This window comes from Conger conger, chromosome 5 (assembly GCF_963514075.1).
Source record: "Conger conger chromosome 5, fConCon1.1, whole genome shotgun sequence".
NCBI lineage: Eukaryota > Metazoa > Chordata > Actinopteri > Anguilliformes > Congridae > Conger > Conger conger.
In genome coordinates, this window is record NC_083764.1 from 37547346 (window position 1) to 37566102 (window position 18757).

General features: G+C 40.2%; 1 protein-coding gene across 2 annotated transcripts in view; it reads left to right on the plus strand.

The window, feature by feature from the left end:
- Positions 1–16409, plus strand: part of LOC133128357 (uncharacterized) — a 36610-nt gene extending 20201 nt beyond the window's left edge. For both annotated transcript variants that reach the window (XM_061241782.1, XM_061241783.1), the window contains exons 13-22: positions 1789–1934; positions 4839–4965; positions 5805–5834; positions 6038–6150; positions 6818–6950; positions 8666–8805; positions 9542–9665; positions 12298–12456; positions 13130–13292; positions 15553–16409. In XM_061241782.1, the coding sequence (XP_061097766.1) occupies positions 1789–1934; positions 4839–4965; positions 5805–5834; positions 6038–6150; positions 6818–6950; positions 8666–8805; positions 9542–9665; positions 12298–12456; positions 13130–13292; positions 15553–15641 (1224 nt within the window). In that variant the 3' untranslated portion in view covers positions 15642–16409. The remainder of the gene's footprint in view (positions 1–1788; positions 1935–4838; positions 4966–5804; positions 5835–6037; positions 6151–6817; positions 6951–8665; positions 8806–9541; positions 9666–12297; positions 12457–13129; positions 13293–15552) is intronic.
- The last annotated feature ends 2348 nt before the right edge of the window (positions 16410–18757 follow it).

Here is an 18757-nt window from a genome sequence, read left to right on the forward strand (position 1 = left end):
AACCCCACTGCATTCATAATCACCACAGCACAACCCACCATAAACTACCCTGACTAAATGTCGACACACTATAACAGCACTGCACCCACACTGACTGCCATTATCACCACGACATTGCTAATACTGATCATCAGTATCACTACACTATAACCATACCAGAACCTGTGCTGACCGTAGGTATAAACGCACTATAGCCATACCATAACACATACTGACCACAGGTATAACCACACTATAAATGTACCATAACCCATTCAGACCATATGTATAAACACTAAATCCATACCATAACCTGTGCTGACTCTATGTATAAACGCACTGGAGCCATACCGTAATCCATGCTGGCTGTAGGTTGAGTATGACCAGACTATGACCATACCATTACACATGCTGACCACAGGTATAACCACACTAATGTACCATAACACATGCTGACCATAGGATAACACCAGACAATAGCCATACTCTCACCTATGCAGACTGTAGGTATCACAACACTCTAACCATACCATGATCCATGCAGACCGTAGGTATAACAACACTCTAACCATCCCATGATCCATGCAGACTGTAGGTATAACAACACTCTAACCATACCATGATCCATGCAGACCGTAGGTATAACAACACTCTAACCATACTATGATCCATGCAGTCCGTAGGTATAACAACACTATAACCATACCATGATCCATGCAGACCGTAGGTGTAACAACACTCTAACCATACCATGATCCATGCAGACCGTAGGTATAACAACACTCTAACCATCCCATGATCCATGCAGTCCGTAGGTATAACAACACTATAACCATACCATGATCCATGCAGACCGTAGGTGTAACAACACTCTAACCATACCATGATCCATGCAGACCGTAGGTATAACAACACTATAACCATACCATGATCCATGCAGACCGTAGGTGTAACAACACTCTAACCATACCATGATCCATGCAGACCGTAGGTATAACAACACTATAACCATACCATGATCCATGCAGACCGTATACATGCTGGCAGGGTTGCTTCTTTCAGTACATTTCCATCAAGCACCTGGATTTTTAAAAACATGCCTAAAAACATTTTTTTTCTATTTTTTTCAAGGAACTTCAGAAACTAAAAAAACAAGCCAAAAGTTGCATATTATAAGCGATCTTTGCAACTCCCTGAGACATCTACTTGTTATAGTCAAGGCCAGGTGTTTGTCACAGAAAATATTGGCACGGAGCAGTCGTAAAAGATTATCTTATCGTAAAAGATTATATAATGCTAAAACCTAAATACACATAATTCAACATAGGCAACATTCATGTGAAATGAAACTAAAAGATATTTTGAAAAAACACAACACTGTGCTGATAGAAATTTAACCATTTCGATTTTCAGTACTGCGAGTGTGACGATTACATGGTGAATGTGACTGCACCAGCCAAAAGCACAAACGGCTCTGTACAAATATTTTTCGTGTTAAACAGGAGCAGTGTTCTTCCCAATTTTGTATTCAGGAGTAATTTGTGGAAATCTCCGGAGTGCTTGTTAAGCAGGTTTGGCACGGTGTATGTTCCCAGATAGCACATAATTATCTTTACACCTGTGTATGTGAAGTTGGCAAAAGTAATCCCTCCATCCTAAAATAAACACGTCTCTCAGCTTAGTGTGCCTGTTCTGAATCATCTTTTGAAAATGAAAAATGTGCCAGTCAGTCTCGGAATGAGACGCAGTAGTTTGCTGTGGTGATAAGACTTTTCCCAGGTGTGATAGATTCTTTTTTTCCCACAACAGGACTTCCAGTCTCCCCACCTGAAGCTGTTCAGCGAGAGGGACTTCGGGGACAGGGGGCTCAGCGTGGACCTCTACGGACCCACGTGGAACATGGAGGAGACGCCCTACGGGAGGAAGACGCAGTCCATCGACGTCATTGGGGGCGTGTGCGTGAGCTTGTGCTGTTTTCCCTCACAGTCTCTTCCTCCTCCCTGTCATTCTCCCACAATAACATTAGTTTGGAGAGTCTGAATCTTACTTGTGTTTAAACTGAAGGAAGTGGTCAGAAGAATAGTATAGGTTAGTTCTTTACCTCAGGGTGACTCAGGCGTAATTACGCTTCGAAAGATCTGGCCGATCTTGTGGCTTGTTGTTTTAGTTCTTCATTTTGTCCCTCTTCCTGTTTACAAAAAGAACTCTGGCAAATAGTCTGGCTTGGGAAAGTGCAGAAAGATATATGGAGTTGGAAAGCTGGGTTGATATGGTCTGCTAGTTAGCAGAGCCTGTGACTTGGAGTGAAACAACTGGTTCATATGACTTTTGTAGCAGAGCTAGGTTCTTACAGTATGAAATGGTAAAGTTATTTATTCTTTGTGATATGTGATAATTTATACAAATAATTCATTTTTAACTGAAAAAAGCTGCATGACACGTTCTATTTTGTCCAAATACTTATGGACTGCACTGTAGCAATTGACTACCAGAGTCCACTTGATATTTAATGTTTGTTAGCAGAACCATGATTAGCCTATATAATAGCTGTGAAAGGATATGCATGTGAGCATTATGGTGGAAACAGATTGTGGCAAACCTGCTAAACTGCATACAGCACAGATAACCACTCAGCAGTGCTATGTGGGATGGCCCTGCCCAGTGAGCAGGTTTGGACAGGGCTTTTGTTCCCAGGATGTTCACTCCTTGTTTCCACTGACAGCCAGTTAGTCAACTGACAGCCACGCCCTCTGCCAGTGGGCATAAACAGAACAGAAGGAGAGCGGAAGTGGACAAATGTTAGCACGTCACGAGAGCAGGAATGGTACAGTGACAGAAATCTCAGTATGTCATGAGAGCAGTCAGGGAACAGTGACGGAAATCTCAGTATGTCATGAGAGCAGTCAGGGAACAGTGACGGAAATCTCAGTATGTCATGAGAGCAGTCACGGAACAGTGACGGAAATCTCAGTATGTCATGAGAGCAGTCAGGGAACAGTGACGGAAATCTCAGTATGTCATGAGAGCAGTCAGGGTACAGTGAAAGCTGGCATGTTACATTAACACTAATCTGAACATGGTATTTTTTGGGAGTAGGTGTTGTTAGTAAATCAAAGTTTTACCAGGAACCAGTAAGATGACCGTTGTCACAGGGAGAAGCGGATCTGATGTTCGTAGTTTAGAAAACAGGAAAGTTTATTCGTAGCCGGCCACAGGAACAACAACAACAAAGATGTTCAAGAATATTTGTACAGGTAATACTGAGTGAATCAGCTTTATACCTTTTTCCAGTACAGTACATATTTGCATATGATGGGACTCTATTGACAAAAGTGAACGCTACCTCTGATTGGTAGGTAGGGGCCAGCTTCCTTTCGATTTGACCATTTTGAAGCCTATCGGTCATGGGGGACCCCCCCCCCCCCCCCAGACAAAACAGTCTGTCTCCCAACAGTGTATTATTCAATTGTAGCAGTAATTTGAGGAAAGGTACAGTATCAGTAATCTCAATATGTTAGTCAGTATTTTAGTATTACAGTAGTACTATTATGAGTACAGTAGTTAGGTCTGTATGTTATGGGAACCGGATCATTGCAGTTATGATAATCTCAGTATGTTATTAGCACAGGTTAATATTTCCATATTGTAGTTATGACTTTAAAAAAAAGGTCAGTGCATGGTAGGATAAAGACCAATCCAGATGAAAATCCTACTGAATCTTCTAAATGGGTGGTTATTGAAAAACATGTTTTGCTGTGGTTTTACAGTCTATGTTCACTGACTGTGGTTGGTTTGAAGCAGTCCTTCAACATTCCACTGCATATTTCACATATCTAGAACCTTTCGAAGTGCAGCTATCTAGGACAATACACTGTGGAATGGCATGGATTTTTTAGAGTATTAGAAAGGTAAAGTATTAGAAAGGTAAACTCAAGAAAGGTGTTTGGCTAAGCCAGCACTTGGTGGATGGTCCTATAAAACTGACTGACCTCTCTTAGCTTTATTTGGAAGAACATGTTTTGCTCAGTACAGGGAAGGTGCTGTTCAGAAAACAGAGATGACTCAACGCTCTGGAGAATTAGGTAATTTGTCTCTGTGTTTCCTGATTCTTTGTTAACAGCCAATATACTGGTACAGAGATATTAAAGGCATGAGAATCCCATGGTCTTGGATAAAATCCAGATCGTGCCAGTCTCGTCTGTGGTTGAAGGCCTTCCTCTAATTCCACTCTTTGCGAGATTGGCTATGGGCTGTGCTGTCAAAATAAGTTGGCTTGTAGGAGAACCTCAGATATCTTCACTCAGATACACCCCTCACCCTCTGTTTGTTACTCTTTTTTGCAGCCTTTTTGCAGTGATATGTGGGTTCTTCATCTCAGGTCTCGGGCCATTGTATCTGACATCTTTCTTGGTCTTCCAGACCTTGCCTTGACTTCAACTGTTCCATTTATCTTCCATTTTCTAATAATGTTTCTGACAGTGGAAATAGGTTGTTTTGAAACATTGAGTTTTTGTAGCCTTCTCCATCTTGGGGGAAATGAACGATCTTCATTCTGAAATCCTTGGACAACTGTTCAGAGGAACGCATGGTTGTCAACACCAGACAGAACAGCCACGGCCATTGGATACATTAGAAGCCATGGAGTTACTTCAGAATAAAAAATTGCAATCTTGCTTTAAAATTTGTAGGAAGTTCTCATGTTTAACTCTGTACCATTTAAAGTTCAGGTTTGTTTCTTGATCACATACAGGTACATTGTAACAGGCCCACATTTTTGCACCCCACTGTACAATGTCACACTGTGCGGAGTTCACTTATGTCACATAATCAAGCTCTTGTTTGGGGACTCTCTTTTATAGGTGGGTGGTTTTCGAGGAGATGGGCTTTTCTGGAGAAGCATATATTCTGGAAAAAGGCCAATATAGCGGGCCAGAGGACTGGGGTGGCCAAAGCTCCACCATCACTTCCCTGCAGCCGGTCTTCCTGGTAAGGAGTGCCATGCATTTTGTGTCCAATTTGATTTGATATCTGTTTCATATGGAGATGGGTATATACTCTGATGTGTACATAATGCAATTGAGTTGCTGAATTCTATTCATCCCACATGACACTACAGGATGTATCTCTATATAGCAAATGTCTGACTTTCTAGTTTTTAATATTAAAGCAAATATAAGATAATATGCCATAAGCCTTTGTATATTCAACAAAAAATGTACTAATTTTGGAGCTGTCTCTGAGCCAGCTGTCCGTAACAGTGACAGCTTATCCCACTGGCCAGGATATCAGTCAGGACAATTTCCCATTGTGCATTTAATGCTAAAATATTGCCAGCAGGAAGAATGTGAAGATTGATTTATTTTCAATCTTCTTAGCTGGGGATTGAATGCTTAACTTTCTGCGGTTGTGAGTCCACAAGGCTACTGAATTTGTAATAAACGATTCAAATGCATGATGTATGCATCAAGGACACTTAGTGCACATAGTGGCACCATACCTGGTGACATGTTTCTGTTCGTAATGTGGGCTTGAGCTAGTGAGTAAAGGTTCTGAGCTCTTTGAGTGTAATTTGTTGTAATAAAGTAAATCTGGCCTACAACTTCTTATACACTAAGCCATTCAGTAAATCTGGTCTACAGTGTTAAACTTCTTATACACTTAGCCATTCGGTAAATCTGGTCTACAGTGTTATATTTCTTTAACAATAGGTCATTTAATAAATCTAGACGTACAGTGTTATGACTTTTATTGTATGTTATCTTTGATTCTGCTTATCTGCTGTGAAATTACCTTTGTTCTTACCGTGTATGCATTTCATCCTTCAGGATGATCTAGGTGCCGCAGCCAAATTTAAGGTAAGTTGTTTTAAAAATGTTAATTTAAATGAAACGTTCTTCTCAATTTTTTATTCTAAAAATGTCATTGTTATTATCTGTGAAGGCCATGTATGAGGTTGCATGCTTTTATGTGGTACTGTAATCAACCTGCATAGGTTGCCAGTGAAAGCTGATGAGTCCAGCCAAAATTGAGCTGAAAGTGGATTTATCTTTTGTCTCAGGTGCAATTATTCTCTGAGCCTGAGTTCCGGGGTGATGTTCATGTTCTGGAAGAGAGCGCCCCCCACCTGCCGGAGGGATTCTCTGTGGGTTCCTGCAAAGTGCTGTCGGGGAGGTGAGTGCAGCAGGAATGATTTCTCCCTCTCTGTATATTCTCCTTTCTAGGACAGTGATCTATTTTCCCTCCCACTTTCCCTGTTACACATAATATGAAATATTTCACTTAATTTAAGGACATTAATATATTACAATTTCCAAAACCATAGTACTAAGTAGACCGAGGCCATATGCTGAAATACGGTGGATCAAGACAATACAGTGCTAATGCTAGTTGAAACAGTTTATGTTTGCATTAAGCCTATAAATGAAAAAAGGAAATCTGAAGTTTCATCAAGAATGCCTAATACTACTATTTCCACATATTTAAGCCCTGCGCTAGTTTCTTTGCTTTGGTATTAGTGTTTTTAGTAGATTTTCTATCAAAGAGCACTTTTCCGTGGTGGCATACCTGTTTGTGCATACCAGTTTGACTATTTTGTAAATTATGCATAATTACATGTTCAAGCATGACGCCTTGTAAAATGCTGTACAGCTGCAATATACTGTACAACGCCCTTGTACAGTACATTATCCTTGTAGCGGACAAGACACAGAAAAATGAGGTGCTCAAATAGCAGAATTCACCATATTTGCTTGCTCTTCTTGAGAAAAGATAGTACAGATGCATACTATGAAGGCGGTGAAAATGGCAGTCAGAGTAAAATTGCATTGCTGTGTTCCAGCTGGCTGGGGTTCGAAGGTGTGGAGTTTACCGATGACATGTACATCCTAGAGGAGGGAGACTACCCTGACCTGAATGCCATGGGGTGCATTCACCCAGACTCCACTTTTGACTCTTGGCAGACTGCTGGCTTTGTGAGTACAGAGACACCCCTCACCCCTTTCACACACATGCTCTCCTAGCCCTGTTTCATTAATCTGCAGCTTTACATCATGGAGGAAGCAGAGCCAAGAATACTTACTCTAATTTCATGTCATGTATTAATCAAATTTGCGATAGCAATGAATTGAACATTATTGCTGAACTGAGGTCACATGATCCTGAGTGATTTTATTGGATAATCTGAGTGACTGCCGTGAAAGAATATCGTTGGATATCGTGAATGGGCTTCCATTGCACTATGCTCCTGACGAGCTGGTTGCCTTGCATGGCAGCAGTGTGTGTATGAATGGGTGAATGAGAAGCATCAATTGTACTGCGCTTTGGATAAATGCCAGCCATTTACCTTTACGAATTGAGCTTATCAGCTGGCATCATGCACATAAAATACAAATAAGGAAGATGGAGAGGACAAACTATAACCTTTATAAACAACAAACTCGATTTGAATCAGGCATGTCATTTCATTGATTTGAAGTGATATTATTTTGACCAATAATGGCGGGTAGCAGCCCCAAATTGAAAAGATGATTGTACCCCTTGCATTGGCAGCTTAGAATGACTAATGTCAAGGTAGAATTTTTACTATGAAAAGCATATCAACACGGTATTAGAGGCATGAGGAAAAGCATGTGTCCGTTCTGTTCTGGAGGGTCATGGTGCGCTCATGCAGATCACTGCAGGCAGTGACTGAATGTATAGGCCTCGTTCATGCAGATCACAGCAGGCAGTGACTGACTGTATAGGCCTCGCTCATGCAGATCACAGCAGGCAGTGACTGACTGTATAGGCCTCGCTCATGCAGATCACAGCAGGCAGTGACTATATAGGCCTCATCCATGCAAATTAGCTGACTGAGCCCTGGCTGAAAACAGTCTGCTCACACAGAAGGGTTTTGGCCGCTAGCCCTGTGTCTCAAGTAAACGCTGTCGCCATCCTTGAAAGTGTTAAGTCTCGTAGTGATTAGCACTGGATCAGGATCAGCTTTCCAAATGACACCATTGCAGCCTTCTGGTTTTACAAACTATGTGTTGAGCCACTTTAATTGTCAGTGAGTATTCACAACAACACTGTTGAGAAATTCACGTATGCTTGCAGTGCAATGCATACAATCATGCAGATACGGGTCAGGAGCTTCAGTTAATGTTCAAGTCAACCATCAGGATGGGGAAAAAAATCTAGATAAGTGTTTCACTTTGTCTTATGTGTTTTAGTTATGTGTTTCATAGCTTTGTAACTTCATATTGATCACCTTTCAGAAATACAGTGATATCATTTTCTCAGATACTCCTGCCTACTTTCTGTAAAAAGCATAAAATAGTTCTCACCTTACTTCTGTTGGCAGATACCTGGTCTCCTGAGTCTCTCTGTCAATACCAGAAGAGGCTTGCAGAACCAGTGTTCAGAATCAGGGCTGAGAAAAGCTAGCTAGTGCAGTATGTGATCAATAAGATCCACACAGCCGTGTGGCCCTTGAGCAAGGCCCTTAACTCTGCATTTCTTAACCCTCCATTGCTCCATTGAGGAGTGTCTCCAGCTTAGTCTAATCAATTATAAGTCGCTTTGGATAAAAGTCCACCAAAATAACATGTAATGTAATTTCTATGACTCAGAGAAATTATATATCTGTGAGAGAGGGTTTATCTGTTCATCTCCCTCTCTTTTTTCTCTCTCTCTCTCTTACTCTCAGGAGTTCTCTCTTCCCTCCATCATACTCTTCTCCAAGTCCAGTTTCAGGGGGAAGAGGGTGGTTTTGAATGAAGCCGTGCTGAACCTGCAGCTGATTGGCTGTGACAGCAGTATCCAGTCAGTGCAGGTGAACGGAGGGATGTGAGTAAAATAATCCTATTTTCATCTTTCCATCTGCTTTGCATTGGTGAAGCATTGGCCTGCACACTATGTGGCACACGAACTGTCGGCTTTCAGATCCTTTAGAAGTAAGGCAATTGTAACTCAAATAATTTGGCTGTGGGCAGGGTTACACAGACTGAACGTGGCTCTGCGAGTGATTCTTCTGCTAGTGTACGTCTCATTTGTTTTCAAACATTGCTGTTTGACAAGAGTAAAATAAAGCAAAATGCATACAGCAGTTGGACGGCTGTGCTAGAATGTATCCTGCAGGAGTCACCAAGGGGAAGCAGTCATTTAGGGTTATAAAGTGTTGAATCATACTTCAGGGTTACCTGTAGAAATCCAGTTGTTCAGATTGCCATCACAATCGCTTGTAACTTTATTCACAGATTGGTTTACACATAGAATCTATTCATTATTTTTTAATAAACTTGCTATCCCCATACAAACATGATTTTCTGGGTCTCTGGATCACTTTGGCTCAGAACCTTCTGGAAATATACCACTGATGTGCCAGATTCATCTGGGCTGTGCTAACTGTGATTATCGGTGTGAAAGAGTCAATACACCCCTCTCAGGGGTGTGGGAGATTCCTACTTCTGGCATGATGCGAATAGGCCAGCGAATATGGCTGTGAGCCCAGGAACTAAAAAACCACTCCAGACTGACAGAGGGCATGTGTGTGTGTGTGTGTGTGTGTGTGCGTTCCTCTCAGGTGGGTGCTGTATGAGGGGTGTAACTTCCGCGGACGTCAGATCCTGCTACATCCCAGCGAGGTGGAAGATTGGTGGAAATTTAGCAGCTGGCAGCGAATCGGATCCCTGCGGCCACTCTTACAGGTACATGACAGCACGCTACCAGCAAAATCCACTCTGTTTGTTACATTACAATACATTATTGCCATTTTGGCAGACGCTCTTATCCAGAGCGACGTACAGTTGATTAGACTAAGCAGAAGACAATCCTCCCCTGGAGCAATGCAGGGTTGAGGGCCTTGCTCAAGGGCCCAACAGCTGTGCGGATCTTATTGTGGCTAGACCGGGATTAGAACCACCGACCTTGCGTGTCCCAGTCATTTACCTTAACCACTACGCTACAGGCCGTTTGTCCACTCATACTGCCCAGGCAGTGTAGCAAACACACGTCATGGAACAGAATGCAGTGTCCTGTGTTCTTAAATCTCTGTTTTGAAGAAGAATATTCTTTACCTGTGTTTATATTGACAGAAGCATCTTTACCTATGTATACAGTTGCAAAGGTGCAGAACATTTCACTGCAAATGTTTTACAGAAAATGTAGCTTGGAATGTTTTAGAATTTCATTTGGAGCAAGTCCCTGCTTAATATAGCAATTGTTCATTAATCTTTAAAGAATTTTATAATTGCTCTTTTCTAAATCTTTATGTGAATCTTAATCTCTGAAGTGCTCATGACCTCATAGATAAGTGATTAGTGCCCAGTGCTATTTTGGTATGGTATAACATACTAAGTAGTGATGATCAAATATACACTCAGTGAGCACTTTATTAGGTATTTATTGTACTTATCTTTCTGTTGCTGTAGCCTATACACTTAGAGGTTTGACACGTGTGTTCAGAGGTGCTCTTCTGCATACCAGAGATGCTCTTCTGCATGGTTATTTGCATTCAATTCCATTACTCTGGCACCAACAATCATTCTATGGTCAGAGTCAATTAGATGACATGTCTTCCCCATTCTGACATTTGGTCTGTAAAACAGCTTTGATTTTATGCATTTAGTTGCTGCCACATGATTGGCTGATTAAGTATTAACAAGATGGTGTACAGGTCTACCTAATAATGTGATCACTGAGTGTATATGCAAAGTATGAATCCTACTGCATTCCTATGCCATACATATACTTAATTTGACTACATGACTATAAATAAATATATGGTTTTGTGCACATTATCCTAAGTGGGTAGGGAATGTTTAGTGTACATTATGATGAACTCTGCTTAGTATTTCAATGCATTGCTTCATTACAAATTCATTATTTTCTATTAAAGTAACATCATTCTTGGAGTCTAAATATTTGGCTGCTGTTATTTACTGGCTGTATTATACTGTATATAACTAATGACAACTAATAACTAAGGACACGTTCAACGTCATATTTATTTTGAAGCAATTCTAGTTTTTTTGAGTAATCATTTCTGTCAATGTAAATTCAAAGAGGGATACTAACATGTGAGTAGTGTCTTTCACTTGCACCTGTGACAGCTGACATTGTTATTTCATGGCTTTTAAAAGGACTGTGGTACATCACCAGGTTATATGTCGTCTTAAAAAAACCATGCTAATTGCAGCAGGTTATTTGCCATCGGCATTTCCAATTTGTGAGTCTGACTAGTCCTGCATCAAGCCCAATTTGCTTTAAATTTGCAATTTGCCGCTGCTTTGTATGTAGATTTAATTATGCATTACCCAGACAGAAAACTGTGTCATTATTTTCCTACTAGTGCAGGCATTTCCAATTCATTATGAGTGCTTTTCGATCAGGTTTCTGGTGCTTGCAACTAGTGCAAAAGCATCACAATCCTTCTGTGGACCCCCCCCCCCCCCCCTCATTGTATAAATGCAAAATGTGCATATATTCCCTAAGAAATTTTCTGTTCTGGGTCAAATACGTAATTGTCTTATACAAATTAAAATGCTGTGCTCTGTGCTCAATTGATCTTGCCTGGTGAAATTTAGCCAACCAAGGGGACCAGAAGGAGAGTATTTCATTTTTATCATATTTCATGTTTGCTCTTTTTGAGAGTATGTAGGTTTCCTCTTTTTTTAAAAGCCTAACTAGGTTACAGGAGTTGGAAACTAGAAATAGCTATAATCTCTGTATGCGGAACATCAGCTATATGAACCTGGTGTAAACTGGCAGTAATCATGCCTCTTGGCCTTGTGCCTACTCAAATAACCATTAAATAAATAAATAAATAATACACCAGACAAGCTCTGTAAAGCCATTCAAGTATCTGAATCCAATCCAGTCCAAGTATTTGAATTGAATCCAATCCAATTTGAAACAATTACGCATTTGACCCATGTCTGACACTTGCCAACATCTCTGTATATATTCAATTTCTGTATATGATTTATGGCTTTTGGCATATCATATTTCTGTGCAGAAATCACTTGCTTGTGTGCTTTCTTACCACAGACAGTTTGGACTAACATGAGTATTAGCTTTGCTATATCTAACATTTGTTTTCTGAAAAAATAACTCCACGCTTTACAGTTGTGTTTAGGTTGTGAATACAGCTTTAAAAAAAAAAAAAAAAAAAAAAAAAAATATATATATATATATATATATATATATATATATATATATATAAAATCCCAAAACAGCCTATGTATGGCTTTTTGTAGAAAATTGCAATTATCTCAGTTGTAGCAATTTTAGCAGTGCATTTAAGATTAAAGGAATATGTGAAATATCTGGTCATTGCAGAAAAAGGTGTACTTCCATCTGAGAAATAACGCAACAGGCTTGCTGATGTCACTCTCGGGGACACTGGATGAAATTCAGATGATACGTGTCATGGCAACAGAGGAGGCTGGTGGACTCGAGCATGTCTGGATCTACGAGGATGGGCTTCTCAAGAACAAGGTACGCTATGGCAATGATGGAGGTGGGTTGTGTGTTGTTTTTCGCAGTGAGAAAGACAGGGCCATACACATAATGCACGCAGTCATCAGCCAATTCATGCTCTGGCTAGGGTCATATGACTGCTTCAGTGAGGAAGTGAAGGTTGGGTCATGTGACAGCTGTAGTGAGGAACAGAATCAGGATGGGGTCATGTGACCACTTTAGTAAGGAGCTGAACCAGGATGGGCTCATATGACCGCTTCAGTGAGCAGCAGAACCAGGATGAGGTCATGTGACAGCTTCAGTGAGGAACCGAACCAGGATGAGGTCATGGGACGGCTTTAGTGAGGACCAGAACCAGGATGAGGTCATGTGATGGCTTTAGTGAGGAACAGAACCAGGATGAGGTCATGTGACGGCTTTAGTGAGGAACAGAACCAGGATGAGGTCATGTGACTGCTTCAGTGAAGAGCAGAACCAATGTGGGGTCATGTGACAGCTTCTGTGAGGAACAGAACCAGGATGAGGTCATGTGACAGCTTCAGTTAGGAGCAGAACCAGGATGAGGTCATGTGACTGCTTCAGTGAAGATCCCAACCAGGAAGGGTCATTGCATCTTCAGTGTGGAACTGTCAGGGTTAGGGTGAGGGTCATATCCTGGCCACTGTGCTCATGTTTTTCCCCTGTGTGATAGATGCTGGAGAGCTGTTCCCTAGAGATAGCGGGCAGTGTTGCCATGGCAGGAAGCAGGCTCAGCTTCGTGTCTAAGCCTGAGAAGGGGAAGCAGCTCTGGAGCATCACTGGAGATGGGCTGATCCGCTGCAGTGACAACCCTGACCTGGCACTGGAGATCAAAGGTCAGTCACACCAATGCCCCAACTTAATGTCTCTTTTCGGTCTTTTTGAAAAGGGGGGGGTCTCAATATAAAGACAGCAGTTTCTGTAAAATCATAAAAACATATACACGTAAATACCATGAAATAAAAGCTGATTGTCCGTACCTTTGTCTAATATTAATCTTTTTATCTAAAATATACCTCATATGCCTAAAGTATATAGCAAAAATAACCCTTACATACATGTACTTTTGGAAGCTAAAATATCCAAGAGTTACTGTATCTCAATTTCTTTGGATGCTGAATCCACTATATGCAAATAAATAGCAGAGATTATTATTGTTATTAGATTATAATTATTATTAACTAGAAATACAGTACTCATTTAGGAAACTAGTAGCCTATTTAAGTGGTCCTGTACCTCTTATGAAAAATGGAAACACCAAAGCAAAGTCATTTAATTGGGTGATGGGCCTATGTGTGACCAGTACAGTCTACACTCACCGAGCACTGTATCAGGTATTTATTAGACTTATTTTTTAGACTGCTGTAGCCTATCTACTTATGATGCGTTGTGTGTTCAGAGATGCTCTTCTGCATACCCATGTTGTAAATGTGTGGTTATTTGTGTTACTGTCACCTTCCTGTCAGCTTTGACAAGTCTGGCCATTCTCCTCTTGACGTCTCTCATTAACAAGGCGTTTCTGTCTGCAGAACTGCTGCTCACTGGATTTTGTTTTTGCACCATTCTTTGCAAACTCTAGAGACTAGTGTGCATGAAAATCCCAGGAGATCAGCAGTTTCTGAGAAACTCAAACCACCCTGTCTGCCACCAACAATCATTCCACAGTTAAAATTTTTTCCCCATTCTGACATTCTTCATGATTGTATGCATTGCACTGCTGTCACAGAATTGGCTGATTAGATAATTGCATGAATGAGTAGGTGTAATAAAGTAAAAATGTTCCTAATAAAGTGCTCGGTGAGTGTATATGCACTGTGGCATAGAGTCTGGCAGTGTCAGGAAACTGGCAGGAAGAAAGCGAGGCTACTTTTATACGAGAATGTAAAATGCAGGCTTAGGTGATGGAAGTCGAAAACCATGTCCCAGGCATCTTTCCAAAATCTGGTTCAAAGTTCAGATCTGTGAAGCCTTTTTCTTTGTTGTTTGATTTCATCACTAAGATTAGAATCTTATTTGGAATCATAATATGGTTTAATAGCCAGGTAAGAATATTATATCCTTCATCCCAAACCCTAAATGAATTGCATAGATTGTACTGTAGAATGTTGCATTTGCAAAATTGGCGTTGCTACTCATTTGGTGCCAACTGCCATATATAGACTACAAACTCCTAGTAAAGCAGAATATACTTTCTCCTCATTTAAAAGCACTCTTTTGTAGTGTACTGCATGGAATTTAAATCATCATATCCATATTCAAATAAAAGTGTCTCCATTCTCAAATGATGTAGTCATCATTGTTAGCCGTGCTGTTAAATGTTTGTTTGCTGTGCAGTTGCCTCAGCTGTCTCTGTGCCTGAGTGAAATATGTTTACGTTATATGCAACACTTTAGTTTGCAGTGGCCATTAGTAACATTGGATATACAGTGGGGTCCAAAGGTCTGAGACCACATTGAAAATCTGGAAGGTTGTTTTCATGTAATGATAAAAATAAACAGAAGGTTTTAGGATTTAGAACAATTGAAAAGAAATGAAAGTTACTTCAAAGCTTTGCAACTACTTGAAGACCACAAACACCTGACCTCAATACCATGGAATATTTATGGGGACACTTGAAGACTGAAATAAGCAAAGTATTCAGTAACATCACAAGATTCTCTTTGGAAAATAATGCTGGGATAATATGAATCATCAGGTTTTGCACAAATTTGTGGAGTCCACGCCAGCTCAAGTGCACGTTGTCATTAAAGTAAAAGGGAGACCAAACATTAAGAAATTCATGTACATTTTTCAAAGATTCAACTTTTCGCTGAAATTGTTAAATCTCATAATATGCAAAATAGAAGTATTTCCACTGGTGAAAAAGTTTCACAGACTTTTGGACCCCACCGTACTTCTCTTTGACCTAATTCTATTTTGAAACCAGTCACTCACTGTGTCCTGTAAATTTCCATTATTTTACCCATAGCACCACCCTGTGGTTTTCTTTAGAAGTACAACCAAAAACTGCTTTACGTTGCCATTGGCATAGTTTTAAATGGTTGAATGTTATGAACGAGATAATGATAGTATCCTATCTTTTTCCTTTCTTTTCAGGGGGTCAACATTATGACAAAAATCACATCATTCTTAATGCAGCAGATGAACACAAATTACACCAAAGATGGTCTGTGGAAATCCTGTGAGGGGCAGAAGAAAAGAACAGGACATACCCAGTTGTTTGTGGTGCTGGTCGACAGTGGACCCCTGAGTTTAGTGACTGGCCTGCAGTTATCATTCCCTGTCAAACAGGCAAGAAATCCACATTCACAGGAAAGCTGGGACAATCCAAAAAAAGACATTCTTTCTATAAAAGACATAATGAAGGCATAATGATATTTACTGGAAGAATGGGAAGAATGCTTCTCAACCGCTGACAAACCGCTAAAAACAGAACTGCTGTTTATGCTCAATACGTGTACAGATTAAAAAATATATACTCTACCTTTTCAGTGTTTGCACCAAGAGGAATAATGCTATACCATTGGTGTTGTTCGTGATAAAAGTACTACAGTAGAAAGGTATTTACCAATAGGGACATTTTGTAAGGTAAACTACGTCTTTCTGTATTGGTTTATTGTAAAAAAAAAAAAAAAAGAAGAAAGAAAGAAAGAAAGAAGTGTCTACCTGTGTGCTGTCTTTTTATGTTTTAGTTTTCACAGAAGTGATTATGGACAGACAGACAGAAAAGAGGAGGATCGCACTGTGTCTGTCATTTTAATCACCTTAACTGAGACGCATTAGCCTGTCTCTCTGGATCTCTCTCTGTCTGAGTTTCTCATTCATATTCTGGATGGATTCTGGATGTGCTTTATGGGCACATTTTGTCCAACATCATTTGTACTGTAAATGTATACAATTACAATACTGGCACAAATTATGGAAACATTGTATTAATAAACAGATTTTGATTATTACAGTTTTTCTTGATTGCTAACACTAAAACCGGTTCTTTTAACAAAAACTCCCAAATGATTACTTCAGCGCTTAGAGTATCAACACATCTCTCAAAACTAAAAACACTTCACTTGTTATAACACATGCAGCAAATTGTCAAACATTTACTCCAAATCTCTAAAAACAAATGCCCTCATGAATCACTGGTTACACACTGCTCATGCAACAAACACAAGCAGTCAAAACTGTTAACTCAAGTCAATACAACCAGGTAACTCAGGTAACACACCTTTCTCCAGGTGCAAACACCAGTCATAATCTCAGGATCAATAAATAGGGCCATAGTTTGCATCTGTGTGCTTTTGAACAATGGAACAAAGGAAAAGCTGCCCAAACAGCAGGAAGACAAACACAGAGATAATGAGGAAGAGGCAGAAGCAGAAGACAATTCATCCAGGTGCTGGTGCATGGTATGACGATGAAGGAAGCTGGACAGAGAGTTAAGCCAAATGTGAATTGTTTCACAGTGGCATCCATTTTCTGTACTTTCAGACAAGGAAACTGGTATTGTAATTTACTGTTATATATTGTATCTGCTATGTTACTGACAGAAGATAAGCTGCCTATGTACTGTTGAAGTTTATTAACAGACCATATATTTTTATTTTATTGTACAAATGGGTGACTCAGTAATCATCAGTAATTGTTTTCTCTCGTTTTTTTGCAGAACGGCGAGTCAGCCACCTATTGGCCAAGCTAGTGGCAGGCAACGGCTATTTTCAGATGACCAAGAGACGGCAGTAGTGAACATGGTCATTGCAAACAATACCATTCGCCTGTGTTAAATTCAGACCAGGATCATTGAAGATCGGGGTTTTCTGTGGGATTGACCACATTGCCATGTCAACTATACAACACATAGTTCACCGCAATAGGCTGAGGATGAAAGTTTCAGTTCTCTATTTATTTGGCAAATTTCTCTAAACTAAGGTCCATGCTCTCAATGAAGTTAACAGTGCCATCTAAGCACTAGGTAATTTAGCAAAACTAATAGTACATTATCATTGTTTTCACAAAAACTACAAAACTATACATATTTATTCATTTTAAAAAAGTAACAAGACACATAATTGGTACATTTTAAGTGCATATAGCAACAAAATACCTAACTGATTTCTAGAAATTAATCAACTCCTGTGTCCCTCTTCAAATAATCTATTTGGTTGCTGATTCAAAGAGAATATTTTATTGAATCCTCAGCAGCCTGCCCAGTGGTACATGTTGTTTGAAGTAGACCACCATAGTTACAGTACCCGTAACAGGTATTAATGCATTTTGTGTTGGAAGCCTTGTCAGTGCATAGGTCAAGATGATGTTCTCGGTGCTTCTGTGGCTGATTTTTCAGCTACCGTTTGGCTTGTACCATTGCAAGTGGATTTTTATAGTTTGTTTTAAACCAACTAGTTAGCTAGGTCACTAAGCAAGCAAAAAAAGAGAAGAGATGAAAGAGATGCATGTGCTTTTGCTTTCTATAACTTGCTACCCAAGACCATGTAAATATTATGATACTAACGACAACCCATGCTAGATGCCAAAAGCTGGTTGGCTGAGAAACACATTCAGATAATTCCACAGGGTGTGTGTGTGTGTGTGTGTGGCAGCAATTATTTCCACAAGGTCAGTCACAGTTGCTGTAGCTTCTCAAAACAGCCCCTTTTTAAAATGACAAAGTTATCCTCAAAATATCTGCTTGTTTGGAACACACGATAAAGTGACCACTGATACAAAGATGTCTGTTATCAGAAAATATAGTGTGTTACATACACCAATCAGCCGCAACATTAAACCCACCTGCTTAAACCAGTTTTTTCTTGATTAAAAATGCTTTAAACGGTATAAACTTGTCTATAAACTCTTAATATGTGCACTTATATAAGCAGATAATCATAAGTGAATTGCATTCAAAAGTTACATTTTTGTAAGCTCATTGGGCTTTGTTATTTAAATATGTTGGTACGTAGCAGTGTGCGGAGTTTGCATGTTCTCCCCGTGTCTGCGTGGGTTTCCTCCGGGTACTCCGGTTTCCTCCCACAGTCCAAAGACATGCAGGTTAGGCTGATTGGAGAGTCTAAATTGCCAGTAGGTATGAGTGTGTGAGTGAATGGTGTGTGTGCCCTGCGATGGACTGGTGACCTGTCCAGGGTGTATTCCTGCCTTTCGCCCAATGTATGCTGGGATAGGCTCCAGCCCCCCTGCGACCCTGTTCAGGATAAGCGGGTTCAGATAATGGATGGATGGATGGACGTAGCAGTGTTCATGATCACATCTTAACAGGTGCTCCAGGATATGTAGAATCTTAAAAAAA